The following is a 21,339-nucleotide window of genomic DNA, read 5'->3' as shown; positions in this document are numbered from 1 at the left end:
ATGGCCCCTTAATTTATATCTTTTGGAAAGCCGGATATGCTTCATTGACTGGTTTGCCTTTATACACCCTGCTTGTTACATCCTGAAATAACGCTTAACAAATTTGTCAAACATAACTTACCTTTCACAAAGCCTGTTTTTAATTATGATTTTATGAATATCCTGTAACCACGTCCATAATAATGGATTCTAGTATTTTCCTAATAGCAAATGTTAGGCTAACTGGCCAAGAGTTTCTTGCTTTCTGTTTCCCTTGCTTCTTGCCTGCGAACGCACAGAATCTTCCCCAAGCGCAAGTCAAAACGTTCAAACAAAGGAGGAAATATTTTCAAAAAGTTGTTAAGTTTATCAAATGTGATATTACAAGAAATAGAACAAATAGAGATAAACCTTAGTGTGACCGTGTTGTTTCCAGCGAAACTGCTGAGAACTGTCAGTAGCAGTGGTTATCTTCATTCTCTCTTTTTCTGTCTTTGTGCATCTCCCTCTTGCCAATCCACTGAAAAACTGGAGACTGTTTATTTGTGAAGAAGCATATTATAGAAAAGAGAGCTTCCAAATGCTTACTATCCAGACTGAGAGAAAATGGATCACTTCCGCTCAGCAGAGGATATTTTGTAGTTAAATTACATGGAACAGTATAATGAAGCTATACAAGTTAGTTCAAATATTTTAGGGCAGAATTTCTCTCTCTCACCGGAATAAATCTCAGAATTGTTTTTTAAATTGGTGTTTATTAATGTGCACTTCACTTGAAGAAAGACACTGCATAGAATCAGAGAATCCCAGAAGGAGGCTACTTGGCCCATCAAGTTTGTACTGACCACCATCCCACCCAGGCCCTGTTCCCATAACCCCTCACATTTACCCTGCTAATCCCCCTACCACTAGGGTCAACTTAACATTGCCAATCAACCTAACCCATACATCTTTGGAACGCATCCAATTTTATTTGCAGATTCAGTTGTTTATGCTTGGATGCAATGATGAACGTCCTTCCAGTCATAAAAGACTAAAGACAGAATACGAGGCGGGCCAGTGTACTTATACGAAAAACATTGAGGCAGAAGCAAATTGTGAAATGTTTATCCCTTTCTCGTGTCATAAGTCCAGCCTCATGACGGACAGTAATCCGCAGGACAGAACAACTGATCAAAATGTAACCTCTAGCATTTGTCAGAAGAGGCCACCTCCTCTTCTGAGGTGACAAAGCCACAAGTTGTTCAGCTGGAAAACCGCAAACAGAACATGTAAATTCACATGCACGAGAAGCCCTTTGGAAATAGACTGTGACTCTGCCTGCAGCAACATAGCCAATCTGAAATCTCACTAGAGTGACCACATGGCCAGCAAGCTGTTCCAAGTGTGACACTTGCAACTGGAGCTGCAGCCAGTGTGTGCATCTCAAATGCCGCAAGCTCAGAAACACACTCAGTAACCTTCAGGACTCCTGAGTGAAATGTATCTAACCACTTTTTTCATTGTTTTTCAAATTTATTCCAAGCAGTTAGATTTTTCTGAGGATTCAAAGGGTTAAATCATTATCTTTTTCAGTAAACATACAAAAAAGAGCAATTTCAGGATGTGGAAGTATTCTTTGCAATAATGTAAAGAAAACAACTATTAACTTACTGCAGTCTGAAGAAAATACCTGAACCTGTGTGTCCATATTTGATGGAAGACATTGTTTACTTGAAAGCTGTCAATTATATTGTGGAAGCTACTGCACAATTTTGAAAAAGATATATTGCAATAATTCGTATTGGCATTTGGAGTATTCGGGCTAGATAGACAGTTCTGGGTCTGATAAGTAACTGCCTCACGTCCACCACTTATTCCAAAGGAAGGGAACTTGTTAGGAAGGTTACCCTAAGGTTCTGCATTGGCTTTAATATATAGTTTGCGGTTTAAAAAAAAGCCACAATCAGATCAGCCATGATTTTATGGAATGCAGAGCAGGCTTGAGTGCCCAAATGGCCTACTCCTGCTCCTAATGCTTGTGTTCTTGTGTCGTGTCTGATATTGAGGGATAAAATTTTACGAGATTGAAATCATTTGTATAGTTGTGTAGTTGCTTCTGAATTGTAAAGAGGTTTTTTTTTCAACATTTTGTGACACGATGCTTGTACATCAGACAGTAATAAGAAATTGTATGAAACTTCGAGAGCAACCTCTGTTTACTGCAAGAGCTACTGTGATCCATCATTGAATTCCACGGTTATTGTGACACCTTATTGTTTCTCCGAGGCAAATCGCTTTTGTACAAGCCTTTTTCAACAGTGTGCCATTCGTCATCAAGGTGTCTTTTGTCCTTGCACCAGACTTTTCTGAAAATGTTCAGCTCAGGGTTAGAATTGCAATATGGCTGCAGCAAATTTTGAATGTGCCTAATTGCTGTAGGATTTATAACATAGGGTATCTTGTTTAGTTTGGTGCATTTGTGCCTTGTAGGATACTTGCAATGTGCTCATTTACATTTTCAGATCATTATTGATTCCTCTAAGAAGAGGTTACATATGTGCTTTGCGGAAAAATTGCTTTCCTCCCAACCTTTTTAGCTTCCATTTTAATTGAGCCAAAAGAGAAAAGTTTAAAAAAAAGTGCTATCCTCTTTAAAAAAAAAACTGAGTTTTGGTGATTTTGTTGTGGTATTGCAACACTTATTCTCTGTCTCAATATCTTACTTAAAGTAGCTTTGTTTTCTGCACAAAGAACAATGTTATTTGTATATATTTATGATAATGATCAAATATTTATACTCCAATGTGAAGGACTTTAGCACCAAGAGTGGAACGTTTTCCATTTTTGTCATTGTTTCTTAAGTGTTCCCTGATCAGGTAGCTGTGAGGGAAGCTCATTTTACTTGGCTCTTTTCTCACCACGGAACCAAGAAGACTTTTTGCCCTTTTTTTGCACTGTATGGTCTCTCTGAATGAGATTTTCCATTACTGTTGAATTGGGGAAGTTTTGCCAAAAGTGGTTCAAAATGGGTCGAGGATGTGTAAACTGGTTTCATATATACATGAAGCAGACTAGTGAGTTTGCACCTTATTAGTTCTGTTGGATTAAAACCCAGGACAAAGAGGTTTAAAAAGTCACAGGTCTCTTGGGGAACATCACTCGTCAAGGAATTTTGGTTCTTCCAGATCTTAAGATTACACTTTTTTTATTCTTTCACAAAAGTGTCACTGGCAAAAGCCAGCATTTGTCACTCTTCCCTAATTACCCTTGAGAAGGTGAACTGCCTACTGGTGTAGTCCCATTTGGTTCAGGTACACCTACAGTGCTTTTAGGGAGTTCCAGACTTTTGATCCAGTGACAGTGAAGAAACAGTAATATATTTTAAGCCAGGGTGGTGTGTGGCTTTGGAAGGGAGCTTAAATTTGGTGGTGTTCCCATGCATCTGCTATTTTTGTGTTTTTGGGTGGTTGGGGTCATGGATTTTCAAAGTGATGTCAAAGGAGGCTTGGTGAGTTGCTACAGTGCATCTTGTAAACACACTGCTATCGCTGTGGTGGAGGCGATGAATGTTTAAGATGGTGGATAGGCTGCTGGTGAAGTTGCTGACTTTGTCCTGGTGGTATTGAGCTTTTTGAATGTTTTTGGAACTGCACTCATCCAGGCAAGTGGAGAGTATTCTATTATATTTCTGCCTTGTTCCCTGTAGATGGTGGGCAGGCTTTGGGGAGTCAGGAGGTGAGTTACTCTCTGCAGAATTTTCAGCCTTTGACCTGTTCTAGTCATATGGCTGGCCCAGTTCAACTGCTAGTCAGTGATACCCCCCCCCCCCCCCCCCCCCAAAGAAGTTGATGTAGGCAATGCTCTTGAATATCAAGTCGAGGTAGTTAGATTCAGTCTTATTAGAACTGGTCATTGTGTGGCATGAATGTTATTTGCCATCTATCAGCCCTAGTTTAATGTTGCCCACATTTTGCTGTCTATGGATACAGAGTGATTCAGTATCTGAGGAATTGCAAATGGCATTGTGTAATCATCAGCAAGAATTCCCATTTCTGCCCTTATGATGAAAGGAAGATCATTGAAGCAACTGGAGATGTCCCCCCAGGAAGATTGCCCTGAGGAACTCCTGTAGCAACATCCTGGAGCTGAGATGATTTGCCCCCAGCAAGCACAACCATCTTCCTTCGTGCTCAATATAACTCCAATTGATGGAGAATTTTTTCCTCTAGTTCCCATTGGCTATAATGTTGCTTGGACTCCTCAGTGCCACACTCAGTCAAGTCTGGCAGTCACTCTTGCCTTGCCTTTGGAAATCAACTCTTTTTGGTCCGAGTTTGGACCAAGGCTTAACAGCTAGTCCTGGTGGAAGCAAAACTGAAGTGCCATTTGATAGCACTACCAACAGCAGTTTTAATCAAGAGTAGCCTGAAGGAGCAGTAGTTGGTTTGATTGGGTTTGTCCTGCTTTTTGTGGATAAGATATGGCTGTACAATTTTCTCCAATGTTGAATAGATGCCTGTGTTGTAATTGTGCTGGAGAAGCTTGGTGGTGGGGGGATTGGAAGTCCAGTTCTGGAGCACATGTCTTCAGTGTTACTTCTGGAATGTTGTCAAGGCCCAGAGCCTTTTCAGCATCCAGCACCTTCAGCTGTTTCTTAACATCATGAATTGAGTTGGCTGAAGCCTAACATCTGTGATTTGGGGCACCTGAAAGGAGGTTGTGATGGGCCATCCACTTGCCACTTCTGATGCAGATGGTTGGAAGTGTTTCAGCCTTGTCTTTTGCACGGATATGCTGTTTTTTTCCTTTTCATTCACAGGTTTTAAGTCGGTCCGCCTTGTGTCCAACGAGGGGCATTCACGCGATGGGTCGCACTTGGGCTGCTCTTGGCTGTTCGAGATTGGCCTAGTGCTTCATGTCGTTAGTGTGTGCCTAAACTGGACCAGATACTGGGCAAGACGACAGCTCAGTGACCATCACTGATTGCTGTGCAGACACTTGGATTTGGGCTGGTGTCTGTGGGAGTTTGCGCATTCGTGCTTGCGTAGGTTTTCTCCGGGTGCTCCAGTTTCCTCCCACACCCCAAAGATGTGCTGTTAGGCTGATTGGCAGTAATAAATTGTCCCTAAATCAATTTCCCTCAGTGTGGATGGCCATAAAACATTAGACAAGGGTTGTGGATGGAGAGGGGGACTGGTGGTGTTGAGATGGCGGCGCGGGCTCGTTGGGCCGAAGGGCCTGTTTCCCAGGCTGTTTTTTGTTCTTTGCTCACTAATTCTTGAGAATGGGATGTTTGTGAAGCAGCATCCTTTGGCGCATTATTTAATTATCCACCTCTATTCATGACTGGATGTGGTAGGACTGTAGAACTTGGACCTGTTGGTAAAAGATTGCATTACTCTGCCTATTGCGTATTGCTGTTTAGCATGCGTGCCACCCTATGTTGTAGATTCACCAAGTTGGCACCTTATTTTTATATATGCCTGATGCTGCTGCTGCTGCGCTTATTGTTGAACTATGGTTGGTCCCCTGGATTGATGCTACTGGTAGAGTGACTTCATGCTGGACCATGAAGTCACAGATTATGGTTGAATACCGTATACAGTTCTGCTGATAGCCAACACTGCTTCAGGCCTAGTTTCAAGCTGCTGGATCAGTTCTGAATCTATTCAATTAAGAACAGTGGGTTAGTTCTGTAACTTAATCTCTACAAGGACTGTGTGGCGGCCACTCCTACCGATGTTCTCATGGACAGGTGCACCTGTGACAGGTTGATATATGAGGACAAGGTCAAGTAGGTTTATTGCTCTTGTTAGTTCCCTTATCATTTGCCGCAGACCCGTCTAGCAGCTATGTCCTTCAGGACTCAGCCAGTTTGGGCAGGAGTGGTACTAATGGGTCAGTCTTGGTGATGAGCATTGAAGTTTCACCACCCAGAATACATTCTGTGTTCTTGCCACCCTTGGTGCTTTTTTCCAATTTGAGTTCAGCTTGGTCAGCTGAGGGAGGGTGGTAGATGATAATCAGCAGGAAGTTTTCTTGCCCTTTTTGATGCCATGAAGCTTCATGGGATTTAGAATCAATGTTGTGGATTCCCAGAGCTTCTCTAAAGAATGTGAATGAACTAGATGGGTTTATACCACAATGATATTGATTACTGATCCTGTGCTTTAATTCCAAATTTATTAATTACTTAAATTCAAATTTGAACTTGTGTTCCCAGGACGTTTACTAGCCCATTAATACCATCGCACCATTGTCCCCTTAATGTCTGTAACCTTTTTGTTTTATTTCATGTATCAAGTGATCTGGGGTTAAGGATGACTTTATACAGAAACACTGCACCCTGTCAAATCTGTGATATTCTTACTTGTTTTCCTTCATTATAAAAATTGTGAACTGTTACAACAGCATTGACACAATATGAGAGGCAATTTTATTATGCTTTTTTTTTACTGAGAAATGAATGTCTGATTTGTCGGGAGAGGTTGTGCTTGAATTTGGATTGTGTTTTGATGATGGTACGTACTGGCTGGAGTATGAACAGCTTTTCCAACCTCTCAAGTTCAATCCATATGTCATCACAAATTGAAATGTCAAACCATGCTATCTTTGTACTCGCCATCTCTTATAGAGTACTGTCATGTGCTTCTGTCTTTGGGTCAAATTAGGTGATAGTTTGGTCTTTCTCATACACTGAGCATTAATGTACAAATAATTAAAGCCAAAGTTTTGTGTTGTGTCTAGGAAATCTGTATAATAGTGAATGAAATTTGGCATAACTTGGCACAGAAAGGAGTAATATTGTGTTTCTGAGAGTAAGCAAGTACGAACATTTGCTCTGGGAGTCAACTTTGCAATTGAAGTGACAAAATTGTTCAATAATGACAGGGCACTCGTTTTTTTGAAGAGAGTTTAGGAATCTACTGACCTAAGTCGGAACAGTTGAGAATTCTGGGATCAAAAGTGTTTTTACATGGAATTCACTGTACATCCATGGGCATTTGGTTAAAAAATGACACATTACATAATTTATGGGAAGTGACTTGTGGAACAAGAGGCCTCATGAACTATGCGGAGCAGCTCATTCCATGATCTCTTGTGCTATTAATTACCTCATAATTTTGAGCTGAACAAAATTCCACAGTTGTCCTTAAACCAGTCACAGAGTTAACCATCATCCTGATGCACTGCAGTGTAGTAACTAATGGGTGTGACACTTCATGCTAAATGACTGAATATTAATTACTTTGCTTCCCAAGCACTTTGTTTCTCTCAGCTTAGGGGTCAATTCCTAGCTGGTATACATTTAAGGTGATTAGTAGATGGATTAGAGGGGACATGGGGGAAGCACTTTTTCACCCAAAGTTTGGTGAGCATCTGGAATTTTCTGCCTGATTGGTGGTTAAGGCCGAAGTGCTCAACTCAAATGAAAGGATCTGTCTCTGAAGTGATGTAACCTGTGAGGCTATGGTCCAGGTGCTGGAAAATGGGATTAAAATGATTGGCAAGTGCCATTTTTTCTCTTTTTGGCTAGCACAGATATGATGGATGACGGCCTGAATGGCCTGTTTCTGCACTGTAACTTTTCAATGGTTCGAATGGGTTTTAGTATGATTTCAATTTTGATGCAATTTATTATTGCTTATGTATTTGCACAATCTAAAAAATGTGCAAGAACATAACATTGCAATATTTCTATAGGAATCGGGGGTATGGGGTAAGGCAGGGTCAGGATATTGAATTTGATGATCAGCCACGATCAAAATGAATGGTGGAGCAGGCTCAATGGGCCAAATGGCCAACTCCTATTTTCTATATCTCAGTTTTCGATCATTACAGATGACCATATAACTATTGGATATTGGAAAAGGCCATCTGATTCACTAGTGTCCTTTAGAGAAGGAAATCTGCCATCTTTACCTAGGTGACTTCAGGACCACAGCAGTGCGATTAACATTTAACTGCCCTCAGAAATGGCCTAGCAAGTCCCTCAGTTGTCAAGAAGGCAATTAGTTCTTCACTGCCAGCACTTGAAGGGCAATTAAGGATGGGCAATAAATGTTGACCTTGCTAACAAAACCCACATTCTGTGAATGAGCTTTTTTTAAAAAAAGAGAATAAATCGATTTGAGATGTGTGTCAGGTTCCCTGGACCTGACCAAAGGAAGTGGTTTACATGGCCTCTGTTAAAAAGAGGAATTTTTCTATATTTCTACTCTGCTAATGCCATTGCAGCAATTCTATAACCGTATAGAGTATGGCTTTTTCAATACTACACACTTGGTTGCGCAAGGAAAATGACCCATTTATCCACTTGGTCTTTGTTCTTCAGTGACCCCGGATCAATACTTGGGGCTTAAACCAATCTGCTACGGTAAGTAGCGCTACTGCACAGAAATAGAATTTTTTATTTGCATTTACAGATTAACTGTTTGTGAAAATAATTGTTTTGCTTTCAGTAAATTTCAGCAGAGTAGCATTACTTCTGGTCAGTGATGGGCAACATGACTTGTTTTCTTAAATATATCATGAGTTTTTATTAAGGTATGACTGCATCTTCTTTTTAGATTTGGTTTAGCTTTGTGTGACTGAAAACTTGTTTAACTTACCATTGAGCCACCAAACCTTGTTGATAGCTTGAAATGGTGTATATTTTTAAAATGGCTGGCAGGTTGCAGCTGTGATCTTGCCAACATGCAAATCTTCTTGCATATAAAGTATTTTCCTTGTCCTGTTCTTAACTGTCTACCCAGCTGTTGCTACTTTTCTAATGAGGTATAACTTATCGTTTTACATTGATATTGTTGCTAGACTTGCCGTTCTATCACAAAAAATTAACATTGTAATACTAGAATTATTAGGAACGGATAGAGAAATTTAATCGAATACCCTAGTCCTTGCTTTATAAATCCTATACTACTTCTTATCTCCCTCCAGAAAAGTATTTAATTGTCTCTTCAACTCATTAACACCATTGTTCTTTACCTAACCTTTTTTAAATTCTTTCTTCAACTTTTGGGTGGAAAATAACTTGTAGTCATCTGGCTTCCTTTCTTACCCCCTATACTCCTGACTTTTAGGTTGTGAAAACTACACGGTACTGAACAATTAATTACTTTTTTAAGTTTGCAACTTTCGGTATTTCAGCTACTGCTATTCACAGCATTCTCTTTTCTAAAGTAGAAAAACTACAGTTTTTAAATTTCTCAGAACTTCTATTCATATAAGTGATGTTGCTCATTGTTGCTCGAGAGCAGACTTAATCTTAAAGTTTGGAGCTGGTCAATGTCCCAGACATGCAAATACAATCAAATTTTTGGTACCCTGCCAATGCAAATGTTTACCACACCTGAGCACTGTGCTAATGATTTCATCAATTTAGCCTCTAATACCTCTATGAAAGTGTTGATGCTTTCTTGTGATTTTCACGGGGCATGATTGGGGATAATTGTTTCCCTTGTTTTCTGTTTCAAATGTTGCCCAATAGTGAAATGTTTCTGATTGTAATGAAGCCCATGTAGACGTCACTGTTCCCATTACATGTTCTGATCCATTGTTTTTCCCTGTTCAGTTAACCTTAGGATTTTGGGAATAAGAACATAAGAACATAAGAAATAGGAGCAGGAGTAGGCCATCTAGCCCTTTGAGCCTGCCCCGCCATTCAATAAGATCATGGCTGATCTGTCGTGGCTCAGTTCCACTTTCCTGCCCTCTCCCCATAACCCTTAATCCCCTCTCTTATCAAAAACCCATCAACCCGCGTCTTAAAAATATTTAGCGAGGCAGCCTCCACCACTTCAGCGGGCAGAGAATTCCAGAGATTCACCACCCTTTGAGTGAAGAAGTTCCTCCTCAACTCCGTTCTAAACCGCCCCCCCTTTATCTTGAGGCTGTGCCTCCTAGTCCTACTGTCTTTTTTGAGCGGGAAGAGTCTCTCCACCTCTATCCTATCCATCCCATTCATCATCTTATACGTCTCAATGAGATCTCCCCTCATTCTTCTAAACTCTAACGAGTACAAGCCTAGTTTATTCAGCCTCTCCTCATAGCTCAACCCCCTCAACTCCGGTATCAGCCTAGTAAACCTCCTCTGCACTCCCTTCAAGGCCAAAATATCCTTGCGTAAGTACGGCGCCCAAAACTGCACACAGTACTCCAGCTGCGGCCTCACCAATGCCCTATACAGCTGCAGCAAGACCTCCCTACTTTTATATTCAATCCCCCTCGCTATGAAGGCCAGCATCCCATTCGCCTTCCTGACCACCTGCTGCACCTGCAAGCTGGGTTTTTGCGACTCATGCACAAGGACCCTGAGGTCCCTCTGCACCGTCGCCTGCTGCAGTTTTTCGCCTGACGAAGGCTGATGCCACTGCTTTAACTATTTGCCACATGACACATCAGAGGCAACAAAGAACGGCCACACTTCAGTTTGTGGCCTGCACAGAGAGCAGATCTCCATTCAGGCAGGTATAGAGGTATAACTGCAGTATTTTTGGGTTGGGGGAAGAAAATAGCAAAGATCCTCGCTCTTGATCATTATCTACTGAGTCCTACTGACAAGATATATAGAGAGAAAAATGATAGCATAGTGGTTGTGTCACTGGACTAGTAATTCATCTGACCAGGTTATTCATCAGGGGGCACTCGTTTAAATCCCACCACAGCAGCTGATGGAATTTGAATTTAATTAATAAAAATTATCTTTGCCTCTCCACCCATGCAAACAACCTTTTAACATTCACTAGCTGAGATGATAGATTTTGCCCATGGAATGGTACACCAGTATGACACACTGAGAAGAGGCAGAATCCAGGAAGAGAGTGAAAAATGTTTTTTCTTGTTTTTATAAAATCTAGATGTAACATATCTGTAGGAAAGTCATCCTGGGCATAATGTAGCAGTTGAGCCCTTTCCCTAAAATGAGCCTTCATGTGAAAATTCCTGAAATCGGCAGTCAATGAGTTATAGTTACCTACCTGCATTTTTTTTTCTGGTTTTCATCATGGTCTGCCACATTCTGTTCTGAGCTGCCAGTTGGATTAACCTTCCTTTATGCTGTCAGTTTAAAATGTGACCTTGGTCAGGCATTTTCTGATTACGTACTTTATATGTGTACTTCACAGTAAAGAAATTTCGCTCGTCATATGACAAGCATTTCTGAATGCCAACACTGAAGACCGAAATAATAAGGTGGAGCTTTAACTCATTATATAAACTGCTGTGTTTTTTTTTGCTTTTTAATTGTTCTGCATATTTCAGATGTTTGGAGTTTATAAATGTTAGGTCCATGTAGATGGTATGGAACTTGGCTTTTTGCCCCAAATGTCTATAACGAAAATCCTTAGGTCAACTCTCCCATGCCTCAGATCTAGATTCAAGTTCCTTTTAACACTATCCAAAAAGAATGATTTGTTTCTCCCCTGCTTCCACCACCGCCGTCCCCCCCCCCCCCCCCCCCCCCCCACACACACACACAAACACAAACACAAACACACACACACACACACACACACACACACTCACACTCTTTCTCCCCTCACCCCATCGTGTTCCCTTATAGGCATTCCTCTCTCTCTTTACTATTGCAGAAATATTATCCACATGCCCCTCACTCCCCGCTGGCACTTTATAATTCCATCTTTTAAGTTTCTGAGTGCTGTTGTTTTACAGGCAAAATTTGCATTTTAAGAAGACTGCAGACTATCCAATTTCTTTTTTTATTAGTCAGCAAAGAAGAAAACCTTGTCATTCTGCTTTATTGCCGTTAGGGCATCTGAAAGCACTTCATAACCAGTGGGTCATTTTTACCGTAATGTACTTCAGAGATTTTCATCCTATCTGCCTGGGTTAAGCTCAAACCTGAAAGAAAAATGAAAGTCTTTTAGTTTTCTGTCACAGAGGACCTTAGATCTAACACACCTTGATACATAATAAATGCAACATTTATTCTGTGGAAAATAGATTTTCTGTTTTTTTTTTGTGGCTTCTTTTTGACTTTTACTGAATTGCAGTTTATATCACCCCCATCTAATTATTGCAGTTTATGTTTGGTTTTTGTTAAACCCAATGCTTTTTTTAAAAGGCATTGGAAATGAAAATGCAGAGAAGTGTGTACCATGTTAGTAAAATACTGAATTTAATATATCCTGCATCGCGATTGTTGCCCATCACAACTGCTGGTACTGTAGCTCTGTTGGTAGAATGAGACTTTATTTATGTTGGTGTTTCTTGCCAACTGGCACTGCCCAATAAACTGATTGTGTTGATTTTTATTTGCAGGTTCTGATAGCTTGGACCTTATTCATGCAAATGACAATGGAGAGTTTTCGCCAAGCTGCAAACGACGCAAAACTGGAAAGGAGCAGCAAAATGATATTGCGATGGTGGGTAACCAAGTAAAATCTACCCCAAAGCCACTTAAAATGCTGACAGACTGTTGTGACAGTTCCCCTCAGCAGACGAATGGCTTTGTCAGTCAGAACAGCATGGAAGGCAGTGTAGGCAGTATGTTGGAAGACAACTGTGGTTTTAAGGAAACTTCTATGCGTTGTGACAGTCTGAACAAAACCGAAGCACTGGATGACAAACTGAATAAATGTTCTGACAGCAATTCTAAAACTAATCACGTGGATAAGCATCATTTTCTGAGCCATGAAGGAGAGAAGCCTTTGACGTGTGACAATACATCTGACCAATTAGAAGCCCTTGTGCAAAACCAAACCCAGAAGAAGGCCATCAGGTGCAGCTACTGTGATTTTACCTGTGATCATATGATAGCCCTAACACGGCACAAGAGGAAGCACATGAAAAATAAACCTTTGTCAGAACGAAAAGGTAGTGCTGCTTCAAAGAAGCTCTTCCCCTCACGGGCAGATTGTGACATGTCCACCGGAGGAAGTGAAGAAAAGAAGCTTTACCATTGCTCATATTGCAGCTATACCTCATCACTGATGGGGAATCTACAGCGCCACATCCGAATTCACCTTGGAGAAAAGCCCTTTAAGTGTGACCAGTGCTACTATGCAACTGGCCAGTCAGGAAACTTGAAGCGCCATAAGCTCACGCATACCCAGAAAAAGTCGTTCACGTGTAACCAGTGTGACTATGCGTCTGGTCAGATGGGGAATCTCAAGCGTCATATGCTGATACACACAAGGAAAAAGTCTTTCAAGTGTAGCCAGTGTGACTATACAGGGGCCAGTATGGCGGACTTGATGCGGCACAAACAAAGCCACAAAGACGATAAAAGTTTATTGCAAAATAATGAATTGGATGCAACCACGATGAAAGCAAATAGTGAGGGGAAGCCATATAAATGTTTGTATTGTAGCTATGCATCACCATTGCTCGGAAATCTCCAACGACACACCCGTATTCATTTGGGGGAGAAACCTTTCAAGTGCGACAAATGTGATTATTCTTCCTGTCAGATGGGGAATCTTAAGCGTCATTCGCTCACTCATACACGTGAAAAGATGTTCAAATGCCGGAGCTGTGGCTACAGCTGTAGTAACTTATTAGACTTAAAACAGCATAAAGAGATTCACATAAAGGAAAAGCTTCACCGAGATAAGGAAAAGCACCTGCAAGATAAACAAAATGTCACCGATGAAGCCTCAACCGATACTGCCGAGCAAGTTGCAACAAAAATCGGGGAGGAGAAGCCTTACAAATGTTTATATTGCGATTATACGTCATTACTGTTGGGGAACCTCCAAAGGCACACTCGAATTCACCTGGGAGAGAAACCCTTCAAATGTGACCAATGCGACTATGCAACTTATCAGTCAGGGCATCTTAAGAGGCACAGACAGACCCACACACACAAAAAATCCCTTAAGTGTCGCTTGTGTGACTATGTTTGTGACAGCATGGCTGACCTAAAGCAGCACCAGCAAGACCACACTGAGAAAACTGGAAGTGGAGAAAAGAAGCCTTACAAATGCACATACTGTAATTACGTATCTTCTTTATCAGGGAATCTGCAACGGCACATCCGGATTCATCTAGGAGAAAAGCCTTTCAAATGTGATCAGTGCGAATATGCATCTCATCAGTCAGGAAATCTCAAACGTCACATATTAACTCATACTCGGCCCAAGTCGTTCAAATGTGGCATTTGTTATTATACCTGCAGCAGTGCAGTGGAATTAAAGGAGCACAAGGAGAGTCATGTCAAGAAAGAATTGTTGTTGGAAGACGATGAGAATGGGAATGAAAAGGCTCAGGAACTTTATTCCTGCAAGCTGTGTAACTTTATCTCAGAGTACCCAGGCCACCTCATGAGGCATATGAAGACACACAACTCAGAGAAGCCCTATAAGTGTCACTACTGTGAATATGCAACAGTACAGCAAGGTAACCTTAAAAGGCACATATTGATCCACACTGGGGAAAAACCCTTCAGGTGTGATGAGTGTAATTACACTTGTAGCCGCATGGAGAACTTGAAGAGACACAAGCAAATTCACACAGAAAAGACATCCTTGGGGGAGGGCAGCAGTTCGGTGAAATCCGAGAAACCCTATTGTTGTATGTTGTGTAATTTTAAAGCCCAGTACCCAAGTATTCTTGCAAGGCACATGAAGACACATGCAGAGGTGGCCAGGAAAAATATGGGGACCCAACAGCTTCGCACGGGTAAAAAGTCTTACCAGTGTGGCCAATGCACCTATTCTACTTGCAGCGTAACCAGTTGGAAAGAGCACTTGCAGAATCACGTGGACAATGGCGGAGAGCCACAGTGCAAGGAAGAAAGAGAGAATGAAAATGCCCAAAAGCGTTTTTCTTGCAATCTGTGTGACTTCATCACAGAACACCTAAACGATTTAATGGGACACATGAAAACACACAATTCAGGCTCTGCGTCTAGTGACCCGCAGCCATCTTCCAAAGAGACAATTGTCCATCAAACTAGTGAAAACATCTTCTCTTGTAAACTGTGCAGTTTTGTCACCCAGTATCCCAACCACTTCATAATGCACATGAAAGCACACATGAAAACACACAGCAACAGCAAAAGTGAGTACCAGTGCTCCCACTGCAACTATACCACCAAGCAATCTGGCAACTTCAAGCGCCACATCCAGGTTCATTTGGGTGTAAGACCATTTAAATGCAACAAGTGCAACTATGCATCCATTAATTTTGCAAACTTGAAGAGGCATTTGCAAACACACATGAAACAAGCATCCAGCCATTTGGATTCCCCCTCTTCTGAAGGAGCTGAACTGGTGCAATCAGACAGCATTAGCATTAAAAAAGAGTCAGAGAATGGTCTATCTGCGCAGGAAGATAACTTTGAAAATGATGATCAGTCTCCCTCCTGTGAGGCGAGCAGTTCTTTGCCCGGCTGCGTTTCAAGGAATTTGAAAAGGAAGAGACAGTATAAATGTTCACATTGCTATTATGAAACTGTAGAGTTGGGGAATCTTAATCGACACATCAGGAGCCACAAAGGAGAAAAGCCCTTCAAATGCAGCCAGTGTAATTATGCTTCCACCCAGTTAGTCAATGTCAAAAGGCACCTTCGAACACATGCAGGAAAGGAATCTTACCAATGTAACCATTGCAAGTTTGTATCTGACAGCAAGGCAACCTTTAAACGCCACAAACAGAATCACATGGAAAGGATGGAGATAAAGCAGGAAGGGGAGACTGAGAATAGCCTTAGCAAAGAACAAAAAGTCTTCTCTTGCAAATTGTGCAATTTTGCCTCACAGTACCAGAGCAACCTCATAAGACACATGAACATACACAACTACAGAAGGCCATATAAATGTTCACAGTGTAACTACGTCTCTGCCCAACTGGGTAACCTCAAACGGCATATGAGGAACCATATAAAGAAAGAAACTTTCCAGTGTGACCAGTGTAACTACTCGTGTGCTTCTATGACCAACCTCAAGCGGCATGCCAGGGTTCACATAAGTTAAAGTCTAATTGTGCAATAAAGGGAAATCCTCCATTAGGAAGGACGGAGATGCCTGTTTGGGCTGTTGTGATCAGCACTTAAAACCTTGGTGGACACAGAAATGAGGAGTGGTGCAGCACCACACAGATGTTTCCACTTCATATCGCAAGTGAAGTAACATTAAAAAATTGTAGTGGTGAACGCGTGTGGATGAGGGAACCCTCCAGTGCAAGCAGCATTGCAAGACTGAAGAGACTCGGGCAGGGCCAAAATGGTGGAAACCTGTTTCTGATGAACAATCGGCTGTGTGCCATTTATACATCTTTACTTGAAATCATTGTAAATCTTAAAAATGCATCAGTATGCACATCAGTAAGTTTTGTTTGTATATCACAGTAGAGGGAAGCCTGTTAGTCTGGTTACTCTGGTGGAATATCCACCTGTCTTAAGCAACTCCTTTTTTTGCAACCAGTAAGTTTCAGTCACGAAAGTAAAGCCAGGGGTCATAAATTTGTCAGTGAAAAGTCCATTTAAATTGGATTACTAGGAAGAGCATTACTCAAAGAATAGTGATGAATATTGGTGAATAAAAGTAAGGGGCATCCATGATATAATGGGACAATTAGAGTACTGAGAGGATGGACTGAATATTTTTCCTTCGGTTATGTTTTCTCATGTTTAAAATGATGTAAATAGGCTTTGATAGCTAAATAGCCTAATGAATGTACTTTAGCAGATGAGAGATACTGCAGTTCCATTATAGTCTTGCATTGATCAGTGACTGGCTGAAAATACAAAGCTGTATATGTACTTTTTTTTGGGAGACTGAACCTCTTCAGTTTTCCCAGGAATACTACCGTAGATTTACACTGGGGTTGTTGATTTAGATTAAATCTGAATAGACTGTTTAATCACATTTTTTTAAAAAAGCATGGGTTGTGATTTTCTTTTTAATAATTTATATATTTAGTTTTGATTGGAGAGCTTCATTTAATATTGTGCTTCTAAAATGTATCTTTTGATCTGGCTGTTAGCTTGACATGCCAAAATAAACCACTTACGGTAGCAATTGTGGTTAAGAGAAGCTGAGAGGAGATTTGATTGTGGGTGGCACGATGGCAGAGTGGTTAGTACTATTGCCTCACAGTGCCAGGGATCTGGGTTCAACTCCGGCCTCAGGTCACTGTCGGTGTGGAGTTTGCACATTCTCCCAGTATCTGCATGAGTTTCTTCTGGGTGCTCTGGTTTCCTCCCACACTCCAAAGATGTGCGGGTTAGGTTGGCCATGCTAAATTACCCCTGAGTGTCAGGACCATTAGGAGGTTAAATACATGGGGTTACAGGGATAGTGCCTGGGCGAGATTGTTGTCGGTGTAGGCTTGATGGGCTGAATGGCCTACTTCTGTTCTGTAGGGATTCTATGAGGTGCTCAAAAAAATGGAAGAGTGGTGAGGATCTGGAATGTACTGCCAGTGTGTCTGTGGTAAAGGCAGGTTCAGTTGTGGCTTACAAAACAGAATTGGATAATTACCTGTAAAGAAGAAAAATTGCAGGACTGAGGGCAAAAGGTGGGGGAATGGGTGGTTGTTGCAGAGAGTCAGTACAGACAAGGAGTCAAATGGCCTCCTCCCATGCTATAAGTATTCTGTGACTCTAAGTGTAGGCTCATCCATGAAATGCTGCTATTGTACAACAGGCAGGTCATTGGGATATTGTTTTAACCTTCAATTTGATTCTCCATGAGTTTAAATTTAACTATTTCTAGCGGTTTGGAATGAACTCCCTAACAGTCGATCCAAATCTGGCTTTCTTAAAATTGGAACAGTTCCAGTTTTGTTCTGGATGCACTGGAAATGAAATGTCTACTTCTGACCTGGCCAGTAAGACAAAGAAAAGAATCTCATTAACTTAGGGTGTAGAGTACATATTCCCTCTCCCTTGTGCAATAACACAACAGCATCCTGTGCATTATGTGAAGCACTCTGGGGAATTCCAGTCCCCCTACAGCAAGGCAGATGTCTGCAAAACCAGATGCAAATCGCGTGTTCCTTCATTTCAATTTTGGATAGTTGAGGACTAACCCTAAATAAGTTCCAATTCAGCAAGCACTGATACTTGATCTGGTTTTCAGATAGGGGTGGTGCCCTTCAATGTGTTGCATTCGTCACAGATCGGTGCAACCTCACTGAAACTTGATATGTACAAGAAAAAGCTCAGGAATGGTATACCTTGTTTACGCTCTGATTTGGGGACTGCAATCAAATCTGTGCAGATGGGAGTTGTTCAGTTCCTTACCAACGCGCAACTCTGCTATGGGGTGCCAATGGTCATTTTTGTTTTCATTTAAATTTTGAAAGTGCATATGAAAGGGTAAGTTTTAAACTGCAATTATTCAGAATTGGCAGCCACTGCAGGAGAGGATAAAGTGGTGGGGGTGATTAAATGAGAGGAGAATGTTTGCTGGTCTTGTATCACTAGATTACATACCAAGCCTGCACATGAAAGATCTCAATGATAGCAGTGTGGCTTATATTTGGCTGTTCTCAACATGATGCCACCCACCCTGCTGAATGTTCTGAGCGTTTTCCATTTTTGTATTGACAAATCAAGGTTGTATCTAAAGACCAGTTTGTTCTCCATTTGCCTTGAGGCATTGGCGAGCTGCATTCAAATTCAGCCAAGTAGGAATATTACAGTCACATGAAAGAAAACAAGTTTTTGGCTTCTGAATTCATCTCCCAGGAGAGCGCTTGCTCAGAGTATTTGTGGCTTCTGCGAAAAGGACCTTCCCTTCTGAAATGATTAATTTTACTCTCAAAAATAAGTATTTACGCCACATTGCTGCTATTCTGTAAAGAAACACGGCTTCCTGTAGGATTTTTCAGTCGTGTGATTAAACCATGTTTTGAGCATATATCACCTGTAGTTTCTTTAACTTAAAACACTTTCATTAGAAATAAAGCCTTATTTAAGTAAAGTGAGATTTTAAAGTGACTAACTGAAATTATTTTCAGAATTGCGACTACTTGAAATTGCCATAGCTAACAAAATATTGCAAGAGTAACTGAAGTCAGTTCTTTTACTGGGCACACTGTCACAGTAATGTTGGTCTGGAATTTATTGAAAATATAACAGCCCGCTCTTCCTGCAGAGATTGCAGAGCAACTTCAGGTGAAGACACATGCAGAGCTAAGCATGAAAATCAGGAAGTTGTTGCCCAAGTTTCACATCTTTTCTGTAAACAGTGCGAAAGTAACACCTTACTATGTGGCTGATCATGCACATGCATTGAGCAGTGACAAGTTCCTTCACACAGAAAGTGAGGCTGTTCTGTTTTAGTCTAAGTATCATTTTTAAAATTGTATTAATCTTTAATTGCAGCCAAACAAATTCTCTCACTGATAGATAACTTTAAAAGTGTGATGTCTCGTTCCTTCAGCTTTTAATTGTTGTTAGAGACTTTTGTCTTTCTCAATCCAATTTTTATTTATTTTGCTTTTCAACCCCTGAGTCAGTGTTCCCGGCTACCTGAAGAGACTGGAGAGGAATACATCCCTTCTAATCCTGCTGCCCCACGGCCATTTAATGTTTCAGAGAATGTAAATTTGCTGGAGGTGGGACCCTTGCCTTTCACTTGGTGAAAATCCCACCTCTGTGTACTGTCTGCCAGTCATATTGGCTAGCAGCTGTCATTCCAGCAACATCATTTGGAGCAGTGGGCACCTCTGGCACTACCAGTAGTGCTGTTAGTCTATGTGGTGGAGCCCACAGGACCAGCTAGGTGTGGAGGGGACTCACTGCTGGTGGGGTTTGTGATGGCAAGGCCAGGTGGGGGTCAGCAGCACCCACAGATCAAGCATGAAGGTTGATTTGGAAAGAGGACTGGTAATGGCTGCATCATCTTAGCTCCTCTTCTAAATTGAGCAGAATGATTTGCTGGTCTTGCCCCCAGTCCCTGAGTTCCAGCCAGCCAAAGGAATTGTGGCTGGGAGGGAAGCAACCCTTAAGTGACCAATTAATATCCTTCCCGGGCCAAAGGACAGGCAAGCCACCCTAGGTCTCGCACACTCCAGATAAGATGGCACAGTGGTTAGCACTGTTACCTCAGAGCACCAGGGACCCCGGTTCGATTCCCGGCTTGGGTCACTGTTTGTGCAGAGTCTGCACATTGTCCCCATGCCTGCGTGTGTTTCCTCCAGGTGCTCCAGTTTCCTCCCACAGTTTGAAAGACATGCTGGTTAGGTGCACTGGCCATGCTAAATTCTCCCACGGTGTACTTGAATAGGTGCCGGAGCATGACAATTAGGGGATTTTCACAATAACTTGATTGCAGTGTTAATGTAAACCTACTTGTGACAATAAATAAACTTGAAACTTAAAAACTTAAAACTGTGGACAGATCGGGATTGGGCAGGGTGTCACTCTCTCACGCTCTCTTCTCACTGCCTGCCAACACTGCAGTGTGCCAAGAGTTACTGCTGTAACTTAGTGCTTTGCAAGAGCTTTGCAGTTTTGCTGATATGTAACCTGAAGCCAAGCTGACAACCGGACATTTTTTTATTTCTCATTGAAACATTGTTAAAACATTTCTCTCATCATGATTTCCAATAATTTTCAAAATGGTTAAGAACAACATAAACATAAACATTAAATTCAGAGATGCCCAGGTAAGATATCCAGGAAAAAAGAGTTGACAGCATCAGTAATTTTATTTAGCTTTTAAAAAGTTAGATTTTGTCAGATCTCATTTTCCATGGACTTGTTTAATTAACATCAAAACTACAGATGTATTGTCAATCCACACTAGATTCCATGCACAAATACGTAACCCAGATAGTGTTAGAAGCTAGACTACTGCACAAGACATTAGTATGCAGATGTTTAGTTTGTGAGCTTAAAGGGTCATTTATTTTTGCCTTTTTTATAATTAACTATAGGTGGCACAGTGGTTATTGCTACTGCCTCACAGTTCCAGTGAACCCGGGTTCTATTCAGACCTTGGGTGACTGTGTGGAGTTTGCATGTTCTCCCTACGTCTGCACGTTTTTCCTCCGGGTGCTCCGTTTTCCCCCCACAGTCCAAAGCTGTGCAGGTTAGGTGGATTGGCTGTGCTAAATTTCCCCTCAGTGCTCCCAAGATGTGTAGGTTAGGGAGATTAACCATGGGAAATGTATGGAGCTACAGGGATCGGGCAGAGGAGAGGGCCTGGGTAAGACATTCTGTCAGAGAATCAGTGCAGGTTCAAGGGCCTCTTCTGCACTGTAGGTATCCTATAGGAGTCTGTAACCTAGATTGAGCAATTAGTGCAACACCACTGTTGCAGTCTACTGTGATGTAACATTAAGACCAAGGAATGTCATGGCCAGCAAAATTCCATGTTAGATGCATGCTTAATGTACTGTTACTGGAATGCAGATTCATTAACGCCTCCCAGACAATGCAAGACCATGGAATTTTACCAA

The 21,339-nt window shown here is 41.5% G+C and overlaps 1 protein-coding gene across 1 annotated transcript in view; it reads left to right on the top strand.

Moving 5' to 3' along the window:
- The window catches only part of LOC145345606 (uncharacterized), a 92,700-nt gene that overhangs the window by 33,662 nt on the left and 37,699 nt on the right, over window positions 1–21,339 (top strand). The window contains exon 3 of the mRNA XM_080193438.1: window positions 12,244–15,894. Coding sequence (XP_080049564.1) covers window positions 12,244–15,894 — 3,651 coding nt within the window. The remainder of the gene's footprint in view (window positions 1–12,243; window positions 15,895–21,339) is intronic.

This window comes from Carcharhinus amblyrhynchos, chromosome 7 (genome assembly GCF_965287045.1).
Source record: "Carcharhinus amblyrhynchos chromosome 7, sCarAmb.v2.hapA, whole genome shotgun sequence".
In the NCBI taxonomy this organism is placed as follows: Eukaryota; Metazoa; Chordata; class Chondrichthyes; order Carcharhiniformes; family Carcharhinidae; genus Carcharhinus; species Carcharhinus amblyrhynchos.
Note: the sequence above shows the minus strand (reverse complement) of the source record. Positions and strands in the feature narration are given on the sequence as shown.